Raw genomic sequence first — 24,323 nt, forward strand, 5'->3', positions numbered from 1 at the left:
GTAGTCTAAGGACGGTGTCAGAATTTCTGGAAGTAGTCTGAATTGAAAGGAATCAACGTTGTTTTCCCAAACCGAAGAATCCATGTTGGTAGTTTAACCTGTTACAGACGGAAAGCATATCACCAGTATTATTATCTGCTCTATTACATCCATCGATCACAGTATTTTTAATCTGCTGATTTCAAATCTTGTACTTCAATTTTTTTAACATGTTTTTTACTATATAAAGGACCATATTACCCAGAGTTTGTCATTATTTTTGTCGTCGTTATCTATAACAAACGTCAAATAAGGGACCTAATACATGGGATGAAAATGAACTCAAATGAACACTGACATAAATTGAAAAATTTTATTCGCAAAATATCAAGGGCTACTAGATTATTCAGGTCCCTAGTCAAACAAGCGCTCCTGCCTGGTTAACTTTACTCTGTCGTGGTTCCTCTATTTACCGCATTGCTTTTCACAGCAACAATCTGTTCCATTGAACCAATCAAATTGTAATACGAGTATTGCATACCATAAATCGAATGCAAAATCTTTTTAAATTAGCAACATAACAATCTCATTCGCATTACTACCCCCATTCATTGTGCAATATGTGCAGCACACTACAAAACAATTTCCTGGCTATTACCTGCAATTTCATACAGCAGACCCACAACTTTGTTAGCTATGGTGTGATCATTAACAGTTACTTATTGCTTCGTTGTATAATTACATCCGCAATTTACTTCTTCGATTATTCACTACTTGATGTTAATGGATTACGCTACATGTGCGGCAACACAAAACTAAAATAACTGTACCTGCACAACTACATGCTTAGATCATAGTTCCTTGTTTACACAAACGGAAGTAATTAGACACGTTCGAACAAAATTAAGTACATCATCCGGTTGGGAAAAGCTCGTTTGTATCGTATACGTATACTGTGCGGTTTTTGTTTCTTTGGCTTTATGTACGATGTGCTTTTTCAGGTTGATTCACTTCATTCAAGCAACAGAATGTTTCCACTATACACAATAATGTACCCGTTCATTCAGATCAAATTCAAAGATTCTACGGGCTACGTATTTGTTTCGCTGTCGGAATAAATATTTTAACACGAAATGTTGTACACAGTAGGTATAAGCTTGGAAATGAAAATTAAGTTTTCTGGATGAACAAGTCTTTGTTGAAAATGTACAAATTATAGGCATGTGGTAGTGGTTCCGGATTACTGTTATATTTTGTGGTAACGCTATTTTTAGAGTCAGTTGTTTAAAATCACTGCAATCAAGCTGAAACAACAATTCATTTAATGACTTGGACATTATCAAAGTTTTTTTAAGAAAATTGTCTATGAAATTTTGAAGTAAAATACGAGGTGCCTAACAAACCCATTCAATCAGTTTTTCGGTACTCAAAAGTATTCGGAAACGAAAAAGTAATGATGCAGTTTGACTAGCAGCTTTGGCAAGCTGCACATGCCACTTGTTGTAGATTTTCAAGTTGTTAAAATTGACCCATCCTAGTCAAAATAGTTTTTGCTCCCCCTCTTGCATCATAAACTTAAAAACCATGTTGTTGTTTAAAGTATTCATAAAAGTACTGAAAATCATCCGCTGCATACATCATCCGCTCCATAAGTCAGTTCTTAATTCTATATTCTATGAAATCTTTACTGCTAAATAAATGTTATGAAAAGTTTCTGATATTTACAGTAAGCAAACCGCAAAGCTTTTAATTTTATGTTTAAAACTAATATTTTATGGAACATAATAGAAAGCTGGAGGATACATAAAAGTAATATTCTATTGTGGTATTGTGTGCTCTGCTTTTCACTTACGTTTTATACGAAATATTTCTCATTTATTTCAATATGAAGCAACATTCTTTATCTTATACACACACACAATAATAAAAAGTGAAATGTTTCGGTAATAAAATTTAATGAAACAAACATTTGCGAAGCAATCATTTTCACGATGCACTTTATTAGTCGTAATATAATCTCTATTTTTGCTAAGTCTGAAAAAGTTAGGCGACTATTAATCCTTGAAAATGAAAACGTATCACAGTTCATCGATGGAAACTGATTATACATTTTACAAATTATAGTCGAACGTAAACAATAACAATTGATGTTGTGTTTATATTCATTCATTTGCATTTTATTTTGGATCAGTCAGCAAGCAATTAACTGTGTTATTCTACTAATGGAACTGGGTCACATTTTGTTTACCCTTTCGTAAGCCTTTGAAAGCGTGTCACAGCATAATGAGTAAATCTGCTACTTCTTTTGTTAAAAGTATTTTAGTCGAGTGTCTAGTACGCAATACAAAATATTTTACTTCATTAGTTTCATCGCTCTCCAAGTAGCAATAACTCCTTTATGGACGCGGTAGTGGCTACCCGGAGAGACTTCAAACATCTTCAGAAAATAATTTGAAAAATTCTTTTGATTAAATTCCAACGTCTGCTTCTCTAAGTAGTTTTCCTATTCGGTTTAATCAAAACAAACCCTTCCATTTGTCCACCAAATTGAGTATTTTGAAAATTTTCCTTTTTTGCATTGGTTTACTCTTAACCGTTAAGGAACGACAAGCGTATTTCCTTAAACATTGCAGTTATTATTGTTTACCGAGGGGAGCCAAAAGGAATTTCCACCATGAACGACTGCGTTGGATTATGAATTATTGTCCTTCAGTATGAGTGTGTGCTACTGTGCTAGCACTAACTACAAGATTGCATAGTGGTACGGATGCTTTACATATTTTGTAATTGATTGGTTTATCTACTGCTTTAAACACGGATAACCAACACAACTGAATGAAAATTAGTTTTTAGATGGCAGAATTGTTTGCTGAATGTTGCTCTTTGCATACAGGAAGAGATGAAAATTCAGTAATTTTCACGTGCTTCTGTACGGTGTTGAAATTTTCTTAGAAGTGAACAAGTGAGTTGCGAGTCTCTTACCATCACTTTACGGTATCTACCGTTCCTAGACTCTTTTCAAACTTAGGGCTAGTGTCACTAGCCTAAACTACCATCCACAATTCTGTATCCATCGGCAGATTCGAGAAAATTGATTCCTATGAAACTTTTAGAAAACTTTTTTTTGTCAAACCTACTCATCTATAGTCTAACGTCCATTTATGACAAAGTCGTACGACTTTCTGACTTTCCTTTTATTTATTTTTTTTCGAATCTCCTAGATTTAAGATTGACGAACGAATCCATTGAGTTCGCAAATTAAAATGTTATTAAAGCTCATCCAATGAAACGTTTAAAGGTGAAACCAGTGAAGAGAATTGTTTGCGACTGAAAACAACATGGATTGACCAAAATCGTCGAAATATCATTCTGAACGAAATTACGACAATCTTTTCACGCTTTATCTGTTACTCTATGTCCCCTCATTTATTGACAACGATTTAGTATTTCATTTCCAAATCCATCCATTTATTCTTTCAGTCTGCCAATTTGTCCTCCGATTCCAACGAAAAACTAATTTTTACAATGAAATGTTATAAGCTTGTTAGTGTTCTGTATGTACATGTATCGTATCCTTGTACCATATCCTTCTGAGCACACAGTTTCTGTATCGAAAAGAACCACATTACATTATTCGCCAAAAGAAAATAACAACAGGAATGAAGTTCTAGCAGTATCGGAGAATGGTACATACTCATACAAGGAATAAGTTTTCTGTTTTAAAATTTATATCTTCCTTGAAACGCTTTGCCCCATCGTCGCATCGATAAGCCACCGCATAGTATTGGTATGTTTATAGCAGAAAGGATATCACACACAGAATTACCTTATCTCGTGTAATACGGCTAATGGCCAACAGCAATTCCACATTGCAAGGTTGCATTTGAAGAGTATATGAGTTAACATAAAACTGGATTTCTTACGATAGTCTTAAAGCCATGCAATAAATCTAAAATAATTGATCGACATTGGATATAATTATAAATGGATAGAAGTGAGTAATGACGATCGGTGCTTTTCCTACGATAACGCGTAATGATCCATCCAAATTGAAAGCTTATCGATTTATTACAGTAAGCGCAGCGCTTTGCAGTACCCAATGTGGCATAATTTTAAAGTAACATCAGACACCGTTTAATTATTGGTAAAGACAAAATTTCCTTTTGCCATCTGGGGTTTATTTTTGTGGATTTTAATTCTGGGATGTTTGTCTTGCCTGATGCTAAAATTCGAAAATTTACTGGCTCATAGCTTCACCGACCGAAAGTAATGTTGAAAATCGTATTATTATTTTTGTAATGAAAAATTGGAAAAATTACTGACCAATAAAATCATGCCCAAGCAACCCCGATCCTATATCATTGGTTTTCCTTTGTTGCAAACATGCAACGAGTAGAGAAATGTTGTTCTTTTACCATTTTTCGAACAAATTACTTTCGAACCAACTGCACAACAACCAACATAAAACGCAAATAAAGTTGGTGGAGCGTGTAATTATGGTACATTTTCAAATATTTTCACTTTCATTTCTGAATCAAACATCCTTATCGATTGTAATAAAAACGAAGCATTTTTAGCGTCTAGACTAGAAAATTTATTATCATTGGAAAACCATCCGTATCTAGTCTTTCCACCGACCGATGAGAATAAAAATGAAAAAAAATCTGTGCTGAGTGAAGCATCAAAATTTAATTTTCATTTTTTTCCCAAACATTTGTGTGGAAGCTCAGAGTTTATATCCACGTACGTTATACGTTTATTTGTTCTCGTAATAAAAACGACAATTTAATTTTCGAGCTAAAAGACAAAACTTGAAAATGGTACGGAAGGAAGTGATACAAATTCAATAATGGAATTTAAACCGGCTTGTCTGTTTGCCAGTAATAAGATTTTTAAGAAAAATTTGAGATCAAATTACTTACCAGCTTGACTGAGTTAAGGATATTATTCGATCTTCCTTTCAGGCTATGATATATAAATCCGATATTTGTCATGTGAAATACAAGATTTTTACATTAAAAATCGTAAAAAAAAACTCATTTAGGTTTCTGTGTATCAATTTCTTGTATTCCGTTGTATTTTCATAGCCGTTGAGATTTCCGCAGAGGTTTTTACATCGTTTTTTACTCAATAACTTTGATTGCCATTAGTGCGAGTGAGACAACTTTAAATTGAAGTGAGTGGTACGTTTCAAGCTATTGAGGGGAGAACGCATCGAATCTGTTACTTCGTTGATCCATAGCTCTCACAAATATTAGTTCAAAATCTTGTACTTCATTATGTTTCACATTCACTTTTTTTCCTTTATAAAACCACATTTCCTAATATCAATTTATTTTTGTCACAGATGTTATATAATAGCAGTCCTTGAGTTTACTGGAAGGATGTTGTCTTGAGAGTTATAAAACAAGAATTGATTGAGATAATAAAAACGAAATCTTGTAACACCTTTGACTTTTGAGTACTTCATTGACAACCAGCATTTAATAGTATTTTACTTTACTAGTGAGGTAAAGTGGCTATTACCTCACTAGTGAAAACCTTTTCCCTCGCTCGTAAAGTAAAACGTTATACTTTACACGTGAAATAATTTGATATCTCGTATCACGATGAGTAAAAGTATCCGAGGGCTTCAGCCCGAGATACGAGATACGAGATTTCAAATTACTTCACTGGTATAGTAATGTACTATTACATGCTACATGCGTCGAAAACCGTACTTTTCATGTTTTAAGCACTTCTTTCGACGCCCTCAGCATGTAAAATCCATTACATAACTCGGGATAAAAATGAAAAGTCTCGTTTTCGTGTGTTTATTGACCTCGGCTTCGCCTCGGATCAACTTTAATTAAAATACTATTACATGACTAGGGATGAAAAGATGAAAAGTAAAGTTTTCTAGTGAAATTTGTTGATACGAGGCGTAGCCGAGGTCAATAAACACACGAAAACGAGAATTTTCATCTTTTTATCCCTAGTTATGTAATGGATTTTTTATACCTAGGATAAAAAGGGTGTTTTTTCTCCAAGGTCCAAGGTACAAAATGTACTATTTCAAGCTGAGGGCGTTGAAAGTAGTACACATGAAAAATAGGGTATTCGACACATGTAGCATATAAACAATATTTTCTAGAAATGAAGCATGTGGGGACAACGTATTTACGGTAAATTTCCATTGTCTGTAATTCTGGTTCCAAAAATTTTTCACCAGAATTATCACCGGACAATAACTTCGGACGTGCCAAGAAAATTCATCCTTTTGTTCTGTGAATTTGTTGAACTAACATTTTGGTTGCACATTGAAAGCACCTTTTAGCACAGTTTAAATGTGATTGTTGAATACGAACAACACAGCACATAGAGGACTTTTATCATTACATGTGCACTATGCATCGATATGAAACATTTCTGCGTCTGACTCAAACTGTTTTTTGAACTCGAATTTGACAAATATTGTGTTGAATGAGTGGTCACACATGTCTTGTAAATTCGAACGTATAAAATGGAGACAAAAGGAGATTGCATCGTCGCTAACATCATGTTAGTAACATGAGCAAACAAAAATACAATTTTTTAAACTCGTCCAAAGTTAAGGTCTAACAACTTTATCGCAATGGTAATATGAGCCTGTTTTATTTCAGAGCAAAGAAAAATGGGGTCCAAAGTCCGTACAAATGTACATATAGCTCTTTAGCTCTACTGTCACGAACAATGAATTTTATTTGAGGAAGATTTGTCGGGGCTGACTTGACTCTCAGCTTTGGTGCTGGAGAGTGTCGGCTATATAAGGGAACATTACATCTTTCATTGTTGGATGTCGTTGTTATCGATAAAAGGTGGATAACCGTCTATAGAAGCACATTAGGTATTTATAAGTGGAAATAATGATTCGAACACTTTACACCGAATGTCAAGTACCAAAAGTTGTGAAAGCTTTTTATACACTCTCCTCTCAAATACTTTTGTTCCCACACATATTTTCCGTTCAAAAGGATTTTTCATCCCTTTCCATTGATGTATATAAAAAGCATACGAAATATGTGACACTTATCTGAAAAATATTATTATCAGATTGGAGCCTCATCATATCGCTTTAGAAATAGGGCAAAACGGTCCTTTCACAATACGGCCATCCACCAGAACTCTCATCCACACATATATCATTGTACATTTATATGTGTACATATTGAAGCGACACAAAAGCTTATCAGGACTAACAGTCTGTCAGTGACAGAGTAACAAAACTTGTTTTCTTAAATTTTCTGCTATTACAATCGTGCCTTGTCTTAAACAGTGTCACAGTCTAATAAATAATTCCATTCTCAGACATCCATATAGACGGATAATCAAACAAGTGCACACAAAATACACGATTTCTTTGTCGGAGGCTCAAACGATTGTTCCAATTCGAATATCTGTACACAGTAATGTAATGAGTTAATGTTCGGCAAAGTTTTGATTTAATTTGACCAAAGAATGTCCAATCAAAGTTTCTCCATTACATTCCATTCATATTGGGTTGTATTATTCAGACAAAAAAATGTTTCACTTAAAAAGTGTCACCATATCGTCGAGAAATAAATAGCCGATAGAATTGCTGATTATTATGGTCGTCTTATGTTTTAATATCATCAAAAAGATTAATTTTCTTTTCTTAGCAAAAAAAAGCCAGGAGAAACACTGTGACCTACTTTAACAAATCCAACAGTGTGATTAAACGAGACGATAGCAAAACTTATAATCCGAAAAGAAGGAGATATATCTGAAACGTTGAGGTATAAATATGGTTATGGTAGACATTGGAGTGACAAATTATATGACTACTAACTTAATCCATAATGAATTTGATTCACCCCAATGAATTTATATAGCAAATATAAATGATAATGAGATAATGTGTAGCGTACACATTCTTGTTCAATTTGCCTAATTTCTATTAGCTGCCACACTTTACGCTTTTCGGGTGTATGTATATATGAGAACTGCCGCTGTTCCACTGTGTAGATATGGGTTAATTTACTTTTAATTTTTTTTTTAATCAAAAAGAGAAAGTTTGGTGAAAAGTTAAGCTACGTGAAAGAAACTGAATAAAATTGGGACTGGAATACGTAATTTAAAAAAAAATCATCAGACAATCTAAAACAAAGTGTTGGTTGTGAACAAAGCAGGGCCGGTTTTTGAGAATTTTACTATGAAAAATTCTGAAAATTTTCAAAGTTCCGGAATTTTTTTTAAAAAGAATTTTGGAAGAATTCAGAATTTTTCAGAATTAAAATTCCGAAAAAAAAATATCCTTGGATTACAGTCTAGTCAAGCAAGTGCAGTTGTAGACATACTGCCTTTTAGAAACGACAACAACGACAAAAAAGAGGTCGGCACTGTCACGGTTCTTTTTTTACAGTCTAGACCTTTGTATGTACGTACGTCGCTGTTGTGCAAAACTGTGGTCTGTTTGGACACAGTGTCATATACGCTTGAAGCTTTCACCACTTTTATCGGTGAGCATATGTAAGATGATCCTTTAACAAAAGGAGTGGTAGATTTAACATGATCGTAAAAATTTCAACATTAAATGTGCTATTGAAAAACCCTGGTGGAGTCTATAATCCACATAGGCGCCTTTTCTCCTCTTGAGGCGAACACAACATTTTTCGTGTGTGTGATGCGTGGTGTGATTAAACGTTTTTCTCCACGAAACAACATTTTCTCCCTCGAACTGTCATCAGATAACGCGTCATTGTGAAGAAAATAACGTTAATCACACAGCGTAACTTAAATGTCTGAGTGAAAATCCTCACCATCCACTGTTTGCCATTTCCGGTTTGCATTGTCAACAACATTCTCGTTATCTCCCATTCAGATACCAACGTTTACAAACTTAAGAAAAACACTTGAGCTTTTAAATCAAAATCCATAATTTTGTATAAAGCGTTACCGTTTTGAAGTGCACTGATACCGTCGATACCATCGACAATTTTATGACTGAAATATGTCTACACTCAATGCACAAAATAGATAATAAAAAATCGGTAAAATCAGCTGTCGACAATTTATATTTATAGTATTGCTTATCGTCAGTATATTTTAGGCACAAAAATTTGGATGATTGAGGTTAGATTAGAGTTCAGGTAGTTGGTATTCCCTTTGGGCGGCGAATAGTCACAATATAAATGATAGTTGTCATATGTGAGACACAATATTACTGATGTTGTTGTATGATAATCGATAAATGTCGACTGATAATCGAATTATCAGTCGGTGTTTATCGATTTTCAGTCGATGTTTATCGATTATTGATAAACAATTTGATGGATATTGAGATTTTGAAAATAGTAATTATCGATTCTAAAGAGATAATCGATATTTTATCAATAGAATGAATTATCGAACATGTCTAGATGTTTTACCCTTGAACATATTTAGACTAAAGGCAAATATCTCGTAGCTATAATTTTTGTTACAAACATTGGCATGTGTAACAAACAATCAAAATGTAGATTTTGTATGCCCGATTTCACCTTGTAATTAATTGCTTCTACTCACTCAAAGGAACAACATATTTTATGTCCCGGGGCGAATAACATCCACATTTACTTCTAAAACAATTCGTACCAGAATGTGGGAACTCAACTGCCTCAAAACTTGTCTTTCAAAGTATTCACCTTGTCTTTCGATTCCGGGTTATGCGGCAGTCGTTTCTGTCTAACACATAAATTTGGCATCACTGCTTGCCTACAAGTTTCACGAATGAAAGCTCCAACACCGAAATTTCATTTGTATTAATTTTGATTATAAAGTTCGTCGAACGATTTCACTAAGCTCTCATCAAATTAATGATCTATCTATAGTGAGATTGTTCCTGGGATTAAACCAACAGGGTGGAAATAATATCAATTATCGCAATCTTCTTTGATAGAAATTTTAACCCTCACAATTCACGTCTACTAAAACCAACTATGCCGGTATAGCAATACGTCAACATCAAAGTTGAATTCGACTGAGAATAAATAACAATTTGACGAAGAGCATCACCTACCTCTAATATATTCGTTCGACAATGGAATACATTTTCATATCATCACTTTTACTATCAAATAAACAAAATTATTAATAAACAACCAGAAAAGTTTACACAAATGCTTTTTCATCTAAAAGCCGTCTAATACGCAGACGAATAGGTAGGTATGCCTTTTTGACGGACACATTGACAATTGAATGATTAATTGTATAAAATTGAGTATGAAGCGAACAAAAAAAAATCAACGAAAATTAAACGCAACGCTTGCCGTCATCGATAAAACACACTCAAACTGAAATTTACCATCCAAAAATTTTTCGTTGTTACAACCAACAACAACATTGAACAGCGTTCGCAGGCAAATGATCAAAATTCAAATTTATGTGATTCTAGCTGAAGGAATAAGAAGACAGTTGGGTAAACAGCAGAATATCAAAAAATATTTTATTGCCAAGTGTAAGCTCTCGAGAAAAAATTTTAATATTTAGTAGGTAGTGTCGGTCGCACGAAAAACCAATTGAGAAAAGCGAAAGTGGAATATATATTGCGAAAGATTTGATAAAATTGTGTTATATTCCCGTGTTATTTCGGTTCGATTCTGTAAACACTTTGTGAGCTTGTGCAGTGGAATAGGGATTACAAATTGAAGATATTCTCGTTTTTGGAAATTATGTATGCAATTTGTGGCTGCACAAATCGTGTGAATGAACACATAATAAATATTGTAGCGACGGTGTATTTGACTTTATTGCAATACATGCCATTTCAACAGTTAAAACTTTGAATGAATGATGGTAAGTGTACAACAAATGGACCATTACCAGACTATTTGGTAAATAAAATTAAAATAATGCGCCAACTACCAGTGAGTATATTACAAAACATGGGGTTGCATTTGTTAATATATTTATTACAACGCAGACGAGAAAATAATCATATTTTCTCCTCAGCTGAAATTTGGGAAGACTTTCCATCTTTTCTTCCATCGTTGAACAATATATTGCCCTCAGGCCAATTACGCAGACCGGTGCGCAACAATTACACGTATTTTGTTTCGATTGTGCACCTGTAGTATGCGCAAATTGTGCATATTTTATGTACATTTTACGCATTCTTTGTGCACAATTTATGCGTATTTTGTTTAGATTTCGCATAAATATAAACGATAACAGCTAACCACAGCTACATTTCGCAGCTATAGCAGAGAAAAATAATTTAGATACTGTAATGTCACAATATTCACAATTTGGTGACACTTTTAGAATCAAAACGAGCTAGATTTAAACCCGTCATTCCCAGAATGACGGCTAACTTCTATAATTTCACATTTATTCGCTGAAAATAGCTATTTCACCACTAGTTACGAAAAAACTTTTCACAGCAAGTGAAAAAAGTTGTCTTTACGCATATCAAAGTAGATATGAAAAAGTTTACACACGCAGTTCCACCAGTGCTCGACCGAAAAAATCATACGTTGCCGCTATAGTATGTTGTGTTACAAGTTTGGTAATGTTGATTTTTTTAGCACTCGCTCCGCTCGTATGGAAAACTTGGGTCGTGTGCTGAAAAAAACCCATTCAATACGTGTAACCGAGAATTGAACAAATCTTATAGGTATATAGGAAAAAAACCTTTAATTCGAATCTGGCATGTACAATTCCCATGATTTTCCATATATGTTTGTTAGATCAAAAACAAAAACTTTTGAAGATATTAAACCGTCTCGTATCTATTTCATTGTACAGTGATCCTTAGGACTTAGGACAAAATGTACATACTTTGCGCACAAGATGTGTAAATTTTATTCACGAATTGTGCCAGATTTATTTACAAAATTAGCACACTTTGTGTACATGTTGAACACAAAATGTGCACATTTTGCGCTCAATTATCATCGTGTGGCCATTTTGTGCACCAATATGAAAACGCGCAAAAAATCAAAAAATTGGCCTGAGGGATAGTTATTTACATAACAAGGGATAAAAAGCGGAAAAGTAGAGTTTTTTTTGATAATTTTGCTGTTCTAATGCGAAGCCGAGGTCAATAAGCACACTAAAATGAGACCTTTCAACTTTTATCCCAAGTTATGTAATGGATTTTACATGCTTTTGAAACCGAAACCAAATTTCTTGCCTTCCCTAGTTGTGCAATAAGCCACTTTCGACCCTAGGGAAAACAAAAGCATGTAAATAACAATTGAAATATTCATACCATTGCATTAAATTGTTGTAAAACTGTAAGTTATACTGACGCTTTGAATTAACATTTCGATTATTTCAAATCGTCGGTATTTGGCAACTACTTCGACATTATTATCAGTAAATTTTCTGGCACAGAGACCTGTAGCTAGACATTTCCTTATAATTCGCTAGAGATACACACTTAAGTTATTTTCATAAGTTGTATGATAGTATGTAATGGTGACGGGACAAACTATATGCATCTGTACAAACAATAGAACACATTAAATTAGATATACGTAGTCAAATTCCACTGTAATCCTCCGTTATTCACTAAATTATTATATTGAAAGTTGCAAGACATTGTTTCCCCACCAATATTCAAATGAGGAGTAAAAAACATATTTGCTAACTTGTTGTTGACGACTATCATCTGTTATCGATAACAACTTTGAGAATAAACAACATCTGACTATTTCGATCTTTTATATAGCAAATGAAATGTTTACAAAAATGAAGTAAAAGATTAGAAATCAATCGTTCGAGAAAATACTTGAAACAAATGAAGTAATAGAACTGATAGTAAAATTACTGATTTGCTTGCAGTCTTTGTAAGATTAAAGATGAAAGCGCTAAAAGCAACCTTCACCCCAAGTGATTCGCTGAGAGAAAAACATTTAAGAGAGTACAACCATTTCGCATTTTAATTATGAGCAAATATGTTGTTGTCATTTCTAGACTTGCCGAATGTGATCAAATTTTTTGGTCATTCACCCATTTGATACAACTGGAAAATTTCTATGGAACCATGGAAATGTGTATATAAACCCGTGCACAATACTCAATTCAAATAATTACGAATTCCTGTCTGGATGATGAAAAACCTTTAAAATATTCCGAACAAGAAAAAAAAAGGACAACAATCCCATTGCGTTAAATACTTAAACGAAAGCAGACGTCGAATAACTCAATTCGAATAAGTGATTCCTCTGCTGCTAAATTGTTCATTTTATAAATTTCAATGTCATTCATATCAGATGGATGGATACGTAGCGTGAAGCTCGAGCTATACATCGTTCTATAATAGCTTTCCATTACATTTGCCACTTTGAGAGTTAGACATTAGTAAAAATGGGTTCACTATTGAAAGTATATGCTCGACGGTTTTCCACGAGCTTTTAAATTTTATTTTACAACACATACCGGCGCTTCCATTTAATAAATGACTTTCCTCAGTTCGTCGGCTCTATTAATTTTCGGGCAAAGTATTTATATAGTCGAACACAGAACCGGCACCATATGGTTGAAAATTTAAATGACAATGGCATTGTATAAAATTTCCATTAGATTTTCACGCTCAATAGAACAATTATCACCAAATACTTATATCTCACGACGATTTTTTTCTCCCTTTCAAGTTCATCTTTGTCTCATCGTTTGCTCGGCGTGTGCATGTTTATATTTATTATTATTCACCGACCGATTACAACTGATGAAAATATGTTTCGTCTTTCTTTTACTTCACAACCACGAACGATATTGGAACGAAAGTTTTGTCTTTCATTTTTGTTTCTTATGATAACGTTAAGGTTCATGGTCATTAAAAATGATAGATAGTTAAACCGTGATTTATGTACGATTTATTACATCACTGGTAATAAATATTATATTCGTAACACCGATAAAAGCAAATAAGCGGCGCGACATCATGTTGAAAAATTTGATGATTTGTCTACGAAATCATTGTTTTTGTTATTTAATGGGCACAATCAGACTATATACAGTGAAGCTAAAATATAACTCGATACTCGACCTTTCTTCCATAGGTGTACCCAAACTCGATTTTTCAAAAAAAAAAAAATTGAACCGAATTCGAAATGTGTCCCTTGGGACGTATACTTATATCTAGCTCGATACACCCGATACATGTTTTTAGTTCGATCGTTGCGTTTGATTGTACTCTCCAAATTACTACTAGCATTCATCGCCTGACACTGCACAACAAGCCCACTAGAGGCCAAGGTTTGGAGACCTTGTGTCTCAAGACCCACTTTACCCTATATTCGTTAAAGCCATTAAATCTGAAATTGAAATATTTTCTATTCCGCTAATTGTTTAACCCGACATAACCCGACATCTTCTTTTTCTTTTTCAGCCTGTTTCTATCACCTGCTGGATGTAGGCCTCTCCAACTTCTTTCCATTTCGTACGATCCATTGCCATTTGCTGCCAGTTTGTACCTGCAATATTCTTAATTCCGTTTGTCCATCTCTCTGGTGGTCTACCTATAGCTCGTCTTTTATATGGTCGCCAGTTCATGATCTTTTTGGTCCAACGTTCGTCTGTCCTTCTTGCAATATGTCCCGCCCAGCTCCATTTCAGAGATGCTATTCTTTCCATGACATCAACGACCCTGGTCTGTTGTCGAATCCATTGATTCGTCATTCTGTCTCTGAGTGTTATTCCAAGCATACTCCGTTCCATGGCTCTTTGTGTCACTCTCAATTTATCTTCGGATGCTTTCGTTAAAGTTAACGTTTCCGCTCCATAAGTGAGCACTGGAAGGACACAAGTGTCGAAAACTTTGCGTTTCAGACTATTATTCATTTTGCTTTTGAAAATTAGTCTGAGTTTTCCGAACGCTGCCCATGCAAGACCAATCCTACGTCTTATTGAAATCAGTTTGGTTGTCCAGACCTAACTTCAGTTTATGTCCTAGATATACATAGCTGTCGACTCGTTCAATGACAGTGTCACCAATTTTGATTTCTCTATCGTCCCTGATGATGTTGGTCATGACTTTTGTTTTCGATAAGTTCATCTTGAGGCCAACTTTGCTTGCCTCTTCACTTAACTGTTGTAGCATAAGCTGAGCCTGACCTAGATTCGTTGCTATCGGTACAATGTCATCAGCGAAGCGGAGATTGCTCAGGTACTCTCCATTTATCTTTATTCCCATTTTACTCCAGTTTAACTTCATAAAAACACTCTGCAGAATCGCCGTGAATAATTTCGGTGAAATGGTGTCACCCTGCCTTACACCTCGGCCAATTCTGAATTTCTCCGTGCTCTTATGAAGTTTTATACATGAAGTAGCATTTTTGTACACATATCGAATTGTGTTGGAGTACCTTGAGTCTACTCTACATTCGTCTAATGCGTCCAATATCGACCATGTTTCCACAGAATCGAAAGCCTTTTCGAAGTCTATGAATAGCAAGACTATGTCGATGTTGTATTCACGACACTTCTCAATAAGCGTTCTCATCACCTGCAAATTGTCGTTTGTGCTGAAACCAGATCTGAAAGCAGCTTGTTCAACAGGTTGGTAGAAGTCGAACTTGTTAGTGTTCCTCTTCGTAATGATTTTCATAAACAACTTGTAGAGTGTTGACAATAGGCTTATGGGTCGGTAATTTTCCAGCTTTGTTATGTCTCCTTTTTTATGCAGCAATGTAATTACCGCATTTTCCCAGGCTTCTGGTACTTCTTCCCATTGGAGACATTGATTAAACAAAGCCGTGATTGCCTTTAATAAGGAGTCTCCACCCAGTTTAATGGCTTCCACTGGAACACCATCTTCTCCGGGAGACTTTTTGTTTTTCATCTCGGCTACTGCCGACATAGAATCAATTATTCCTTGCCACATTTACATTTTAAGCACTGCATTCTTTACAATTTGCACACTGAACAAATTCTCAAAACCTTTTTTTGGTTTTAGATTTAGAACATTCGAATTTTTCATTTGCAGTGAAGATGTTTATGTTTTTTAGATCTACTATACCAAACTAAAAGTTGTAAGACCTATGATGATCCTAGGCCTTTGTACGAGTCTGAAAATTAATAAACTTGTCTTTGCTGGTCCACGTAAAAACGAAAGTTCTTTGAACCAAAAATTGTTATTTTTATTGAAATTTTATTACTTTGCCCAAGTCTCGTTCTTGATGGCAGATGGCAGGGGATACTGACCAGTAATATTGTACGTGAAGTTAGATGTACGTTGGATAACATAGAAAGTGATGATATAAAAATAGATTTTGTTGTGTGGATGTGTGGTGTAATGTTGGCAACGACAACAATTTTTCATGAAGTCAAGTTTTTCTTGATTTGGCCCCAAAAAGCATGCAAGATAGGTTGTGTTTATCTGTTGTGGACCGTAGATTTTAGGTAATTACGAGAGCTGTGGCCTGAGCGAAGTGAGAAGTGAGTCCATAACAGATACGTAAAGAACTATCGTCTAGCTTACAAACGGAAAACCTAATTATGAAATCTACTACGTCTCTACGTCTCATCTACCGATATCTAATATTACTTTTATCACTTCCATTCAAGGTCAACAAAGGATATTATTTTATTTGTAGGCACTAGATGTATAATTGTTACGCTTCGTGTGACTTAAAAGCTTTGATCACCGAGATGCATTCAGCATTTTTCTCAATAAATGCAGGCAAAGCTGTACTTGTCTTCATTAAGTTAAGAAACCCGTTTTTTTTAGGTATATGTCGTCAGCGCCCCCACCTTTTTGGGCGGGGGTTTTCGTTGCTGATTATTATGAGCTAGGTTTTGTGCTTTCGAATGATGCTACCCAAAAGTTTTGTGCTGCTCAGGCACCCGAGCACAAAACTACTTTCTATTCAAAACATGTCACTTTGTATGGTAGACCCCTAATATATCAACTGCACCCAAAATACAATTCTAGGACTAAAATGTACACATTATGTGCTGACGATGTCACCCCACCAATGGTTTAGTGCTGCCACCTGTGCCCAGCACAAAACTACTTTCTGCTCAAAACATGTCACTTTGCATGCATGGTAAATAGCTTATAGCAAATATGTTAGTTTGATTGTAGGTCAAGGTCACAGATATTCAATAATAAGTTTTTATTTACGGTCATTCAAAGGTTTGTGATTCTGCATTGTTCAGAGTTCATCAGTTCATTATGCATACAACAGAATGCATAAACAATGACTAATGTGAAATCCTCTTGTTACATGCACAATGGACTCAGGCTATTGTGCAAGCATTCTGTTGCATGCACAATGAACTTTGACTATTGTGCAAGCCTTTTGTTGCATGCACAATGAACTCTGACTATTGTGCAAGCATTTTGTCACATGCACAATGGATTCTGACTATTGTGCAAGCATCGAGATGCATGCACAATGAACTCTGACTATTGTGCAAGCATTCTGTGGGGTCCGACAGTAACGTTACGTGACGCAACATATTTCGTACTAAAAAGTCTGCACAGCGAATCGAGTTTCACATACATGGTTTGTAACATAAAAAAATCAAATTACAACATTTAAAATAAATTAAAATGTGCTTAAAAACTTGCACATTGCAACATTATTTTTTAGTAGGTGACACCCGAAACTTATCAGCATGGACATATCTAAATTGTAAAAACAAATCCGAAGCAATAGTATACATACAATCGTGTAGTTTTTTGTAATTACTGTAAGAAAAATATCAATTTTTTCATGAGTTGCGTTACGTAACAAACCGGGGGAGGGGGGGGTATGACCTTGCGTTACACTAGCGTTACAGGAGGGGGGAGGGGGTCTTGAAAATGTCAATTTTTGCGTTACGTAATTTATGAACGGCCCCTTATTCTACAAGCATTTTGTCACATGCACAATGGATTCTGACTATTGTACAAGCATCAAGATGCATGCACAATGAGCTCTGACTATTGTGCAAGCATTTTGTCACATGCACAATGGAGTCTGACTATTGTGCAAGCATCGAGATGCATGCACAATGAACTCTGACTATTGTGCAAGCATTCTGTTGGATACACAATGAACTATGACTATTGTAAAAGCATCGAGATGCATGCACAATGAACTCTGCCTATTGTGCAAGCATTCTGTTGGATACACAATGAACTCTGACTATTGTGCAAGCATCGAGATGCATGCACAATGAACTCTGACTATTGTGCAAGCATTTTGTCACATGCACAATGGATTCTGACTATTGTGCAAGCATCAAGATGCATGCACAATGAACTCTGACTATTGTGCAAGCATCAAGATGCATGCACAATGAACTCTGACTATTGTGCAAGCATTTTGTCACATGCACAATGGATTCTGACTATTGTGCAAGCATCAAGATGCATGCACAATGAACTCTGACTATTGTGCAAGCATCGTGATGCATGCACAATGAACTGTGACTATTGTGCAAGCCTCTTGGTTCATGCACAATGGACTCAGGCTATTGTGCAAGCATCAAGATGCATGCACAATGAACTCTGACTATTGTGCAAGCATCGTGATGCATGCACAATGAACTGTGACTATTGTGCAAGCCTCTTGGTACATGCACAATGGACTCAGGCTATTGTGCAAGCATCAAGATGCATGCACAATGAACTCTGACTATTGTGCAAGCATCGTGATGCATGCACAATGAACTGTGACTATTGTGCAAGCCTCTTGGTACATGCACAATGGACTCAGGCTATTGTGCAAGAATTCTGTTGCATGCAAGACAAACTCTGAGAATTGTGAGGGGTCTAGCATGCATGCAAAGTGACATGTTTTGACCAGAAAGTAGTTTTGTGCTGGGCACAGGTGGCAGCACTAAACTATTGGTGGGGTGATATCGTCAGCACATAATGTATAGATTTCAGTCCTGCAATTGTATTTTGAATAAAGTTGATATATTAGGGGTCTCCCATACAAAGTGACATGTTTTGAGCAGAAAGTAGTTTTGTGCTGGGCACAGGTGGCAGCACTAAACTATTGGTGGGGTGATATCGTCAGCACATAATGTATAGATTTCAGTCCTGCAATTGTATTTTGAATAAAGTTGATATATTAGAGGTCTCCCATACAAAGTGACATGTTTTGAGCAGAAAGTAGTTTTGTGCTGGACACAGGTGGCAGCACTAAACTATTGGTGGGGTGATATTGTCAGCACACAATGTGTTCATTTTAGTCCTAGAATTGTATTTTGGGTGTAGTTGATATATTAGGGGTCTACCATTCAAAGTGACATGTTTTGAATAGAAAGTAATTTTGTGCTCGGGTGCCTGAGCAGCACAAAACTTTTAGGTAGCATCATTCGAAAGCACAAAACCTAGCTCATAATAATCAGCAACGAAAACCCCAGCCCAAAAAGGTGGGGGCGCTGACGACATATACCTGTTTTTTTCTAATATTCCAAAGGGACTAAGGACAAACCATTTATTGATTGGAACTACTTCCACTCAATATCTTTCGAAATCGTTTAGACTCAATTTCACGACAATAAATTTGACCGAAGAAATATTCAATAAATTGTCTACACTTAAACTTCCAAAGAGATTAACCCATTTCAGTCGGTTAAGCCCAAACAAGTAATTTATATTTTCGCATAAATCAATTTTATGTAAATACACAAACGGTTTTCAGGACGCATTCAAGGAAAATTAATTCGGTTTTTCTTTCCAATTTCATTTGTTTGATTGTTGATTTTGACTTAACTTTAATGTTGAGTGGGATTATCTCTTGATTTTCCTTTTTTTGTTTTTCTAAATCCTAAAAATATTTTTACCGTAATGTCTGGATGCTCTTTCACGCGTAAATTTCGACGAAAAGATCCTTTTGTATTTCTTGATGCTTTACTGTTTAGTGTTTATTCATATTCGTAGAATAACACACGTTTTATTGTGGGAAGACGATGGCATTTTAAGAAGAGCAGAAAAAAGTCGTTTAGAATTCGATGTAATTTTGATTTTGCAAAAATCAACATTTTTCAGACCCCCCCCCGGGTCTGTAACGCTAAAAGGGTCAAGTTTGACCCAATTTTGTTAGAACCGTAACGCTTGTCTCATACCCCCCCTCCCCCCTCTAGCGTTACGTAATTTATGAACGGCCCCTTACGCTCGTATTCCACTTTTCATCATTCAGCAGATACATATCATAGTAAATGAGGTATATACAGCAGCATACCCCTTGGTAAAATCAATTCAGAGAATATTTTCGTTCGCCGTTTATAGCACAATGAAGGAATTTTGAATTAATCAGCATCATCGCAAAATACGAAACCAATATTCTTGAAACTTTCTGACATAAGCTAATGCCGCACTAAATGCGTGGACACGCATAATTCGCTTATATCAAATAACAGACTGCAGTTATGCCAGACCTAATACACGGATTCAAGATAAATTCACTGAACTGTCAATCTGAAAATGAGATCGCCTCCAAATAAAAAAGTGTAGTTTGACATACGCCGATGACGCTTAATGAGGTGCATAAATTCGCCCGTTAGCGTACAGCGCCCGTCTGAAGTACAATTTAAATTAGGAAACTAAGGATAATTAAGACACACTTGAGTTGATACCGAAGGATGCGGCACAAAAATTACTCTGTGGCGCAAGTTTATTTGTGTTGGAAAATCAAAGTAGCATGGTCTACTAGCAATTAATTGTTCTTTTCACATAGTAGTCTTGAGTCAAATTCCAAATTCTATTTTCATTCAATAAAACTATTTCGACCGATCAACATCTCGCTTCATTCATTCTGAGATTTCCAACAATTTGACAGCTTAAACTAACAAAAAACATATTTTCTTGAAGTTGACTTTTCACACAATATGAATGCGGTAATGTCTTTCTTGGTTAAGACGCTTCGGAGTTGATTACAAATATTTCGACAAACAGAAAAAGTTTGTTACTCATCGGAGAACGTTGTTCAAATAGACTATTCTATTGACAGTGTACACACTACAGTATTAAACTTACTCTACTTTGACATAAGTTGACGACGCAAAAATTGGGTGATGAGATCCGTCATATCCGTATATCAACAAGAGATACAGCTTCTGTCATTAGTGTATACGTCATTTGTTTGAACGCTTCAATTTTACTATTAAATATTTCGAAATTAAATTTTAACCCGCTCAAGTCGTGCAATGGACAAACCGTCTTGTAGTCAATCTGTCCAGCAGGTAAAAATATTAACGTTTCTTACGCTCACCCAAACGCTGCAATTGCTTCTATTTTGTGTTTCAGAGAAAAGAAGATGAGGACGATTTTAATGTTGATACATCGTCCACGAACAGTTGCGCTCAACTCCACACTCTTCCCGATGATTGCCTTCTGAAACTGTTTTCGGTAAAATATATAGATCTGGAGGATCTGTGTAGTCTTGCAGAGACTTGTAAACGTTTCCGTTCAATTACACGGCGCATCACTGGAACAAAATTCAAAATTATTTTGTTCAATGGAATGTACGAATTCGTTTCAAAAAAATTCCACGTATTAAATGGAAAACCATATGGCGGTGAACTAGGTGACGGAAATGATGTCAGACGTTTTTTTAGCAATTTTGGATCGTGTTGGTCGGAACTTTCGATTAATTCGGAAAATCGTCAACATAGGACCTATGTGCTCTATATGGTGAGGAACCACTGTGTTGAAGAGTTGAAATATCTCTCCCTTTACCAAATGAAAGTGGGGGAATACGACAGTCATAACTTATTCAGTGGGTTTGATTCACTAGTAGAGTTAAGAGTAATAGAGGTGCGAAATTGCGAAAAAATTCTGAAGAATGTGTTCCCAAAATTGGAACGATTCACTTTCGCAAACGAAATTTCCAATGCCGGTATAAATGATGTTAAGGAAAATCCGTATTTGGAAACGCTACCGACTTTTATCACATATCATCCTGCTCTAAAATCAATCGACATATCTCTTCACTGTGAACATAAATGGTGGATAAACATTCTGCAAGCGATCGGGACTAGCTGCACGGCTTTACAGTTATTGAATATACGTAATTTAATCGCAGCTGGAGGAGAGCACTTATCTATTTCGCTTAAACCACTACAAGCATTGAAATCGCTGAAAACTTTGATACTATGTAGGGTGACATTCGAAGATTTTGAGGAGTTTGCATCTATGAAGGAATTGTGTGTATTAGAACTGAAATGTTGCATTCTACCGAGAGACGTGGATCAATTCGCTCGCTTGTCTCAATTAACAGAAATTGTTTTGAAAGATTGTGAGTTGAATGATATGTTCAATGTAGCCGATATCATCCAACGACTGGAAAAGTTGGAGCGCTTTGTCGTTGATACGGAACATTTTAAATTGAATGAGAGAACATTTTGGAAAATTGGAGACATAGTAAAACGGAGGCTGCAAGTGCTGAAGCTCATATGTCGATATGATTCAACTGTGAAGCGTACTAGAGATTCGAAAGTGTATTTGTTTCGTTTAAGTTAAAGATTACAATTATACTTGGATTTTATAACATTGATAATAGGGAAATGGCGAGTTTCACTTATACGTTGACGTAAATCTAGTAAATTATAAGTTGACTCTCCAATGGAGAGTCTACATAAACCTTGCACGGAGAACTTACTTATAATTTTCAAGACTTACGTCAACCTATAACTTAGTAGAGATATACATGAACCAAAATAGTATTTTTCGTTACGAATGAAGAAAAGTTGAATTTTTCATTAATAGTCATAAGCGAAGCCGAGTAGGACCAAGCTTACGACTTGTACTGAAAAATTCTGCTTTCATCACGAGTTACGAACTACGTGCTTTAAGGATCATAATAAGACGAAACCACAACAACATAAGAATTGCTTATTAAACAAAGATATCACTCTACAAACTCTGCAACAATTTCATCAACTATCATATTCATTGTTAATAATTGGATGCGTGGTTATATTTTGAAATATTTTTTATTTTTTCCGAGCTCTCGTAAAACAAACAGGTCTTCAGGGAATAAAATGTGAATGATATTGAAATGATTGCTAAGTGAAATCAGTGAAGTCTGATATCTTTGGAGTTATAGTAGCCCATGCTCGATTGCTTCCGAAATAGTATGTTGTGTTATACCAATACTCTCTCTATCAAACAAACTACTTTTATTAAGGTGGTGAAAGAGAGAGAGTATTGGTTATACAAGTATTGAAATGTTGATTTTTTCGGCACTAGACCCAAGTTTTCCTTACGAGCGGAGCGAGGCACAAAAATTATATATTTGTTGAAAAATCAACGAAAAACTACTTAGAATTTTTGTAATTGTAAAATCGGTCACCCCTTCCGGAGTTAGATTTCATTACCCGGTTTTTTGTCACCGACAAAATACTACTGTAAAACCAAACCAGAAAGTTTTTTATTCAATATTTTACAAAATATTTTACACTCATGGAAGAGTGGACACCGACACTCTCATTTGCAAGTTATTGTAGTTTAAAATTGTTTCATCAAAAAAACTTGTTGTAGATCTAGATTTTAATACTAAATTATATAAACAGAACTTGACTATGGTTTGTTTTGACTTCTAAAAATAAAATGGATTTTCGTAAGGAACTTTCGTAAGTAAGAACACATAACATGTTGTTGAGAATTCTACGCTCTCTACCAATAAAATACTGAGACTTGGTGATGCTGTCCCCGGAAACACGTCTTTATTGATCGATCGTACAATTGTAACTGACTTTTCACTTTCTTTTCTCCGTTCGTGTGTACTCTGATGTGATTCATTCTAATGGCCGGCTGTCTAAATTAGGATTTCCACGAGTGAATGTGAGATACAATTCTCAACACAGGTAATAATTTCCATTTTGCAGTACCGATAAGGAACAATGTAACAAACTCAAACTCAAATGTCTTGTTCTTATATTTAAGAGGTTCCGAGCGTACGCTGAAATTGTAGCCTACATTTGTGCGTTTCGAAATTTTTGATCGCTGATATCTTTTTACGAGAGCCCTTTTTAAAAAATGTACGACCACATTTTTGAGTAAAAATATGTCAGCTTTGAATAAAAAATAAAATTGTCTGTGAAAGTTCCATGTGCTTTGAGAAAAGTGTACCTTTGATGGAAATTTGGGGCATCGGTACAGTTTTCTCAAAGCACATGAAACTTTCACAGACAATTTTATTTTTTATTCAAAGCTTACATATTTTTACTCAAAAATGTGGTCGTACATTTTTTTTTTTAAATGCTATCGTAAAAAGATATCAGCGATCAAAAATTTTGAAACGCACAAATGTATGCTACAATTTCAGCGTACGCTCGGAACCTCTTAACCACTTTTAATAGTATGAATTCTGCAAACAATAGAAGTAGTAGATTCAACACATAGTTGTCGGAAGCTCTGAGAAGAGTACAGGATTTTT

General features: G+C 35.3%; 1 protein-coding gene across 2 annotated transcripts in view; it reads left to right on the top strand.

The window, feature by feature from the left end:
- The first annotated feature begins 10,476 nt into the window (after positions 1-10,476).
- The window catches only part of LOC119079434 (diuretic hormone receptor-like), a 99,144-nt gene continuing 85,297 nt past the window's right edge, over positions 10,477-24,323 (top strand). For both annotated transcript variants that reach the window (XM_037187348.1, XM_037187347.1), the window contains exon 1: positions 10,477-10,791. In XM_037187348.1, coding sequence (XP_037043243.1) covers positions 10,786-10,791 — 6 coding nt within the window. In that variant the 5' untranslated portion in view covers positions 10,477-10,785. The remainder of the gene's footprint in view (positions 10,792-24,323) is intronic.

The sequence above is a fragment of the Bradysia coprophila genome, unplaced genomic scaffold (genome assembly GCF_014529535.1).
Source record: "Bradysia coprophila strain Holo2 unplaced genomic scaffold, BU_Bcop_v1 contig_324, whole genome shotgun sequence".
NCBI lineage: Eukaryota > Metazoa > Arthropoda > Insecta > Diptera > Sciaridae > Bradysia > Bradysia coprophila.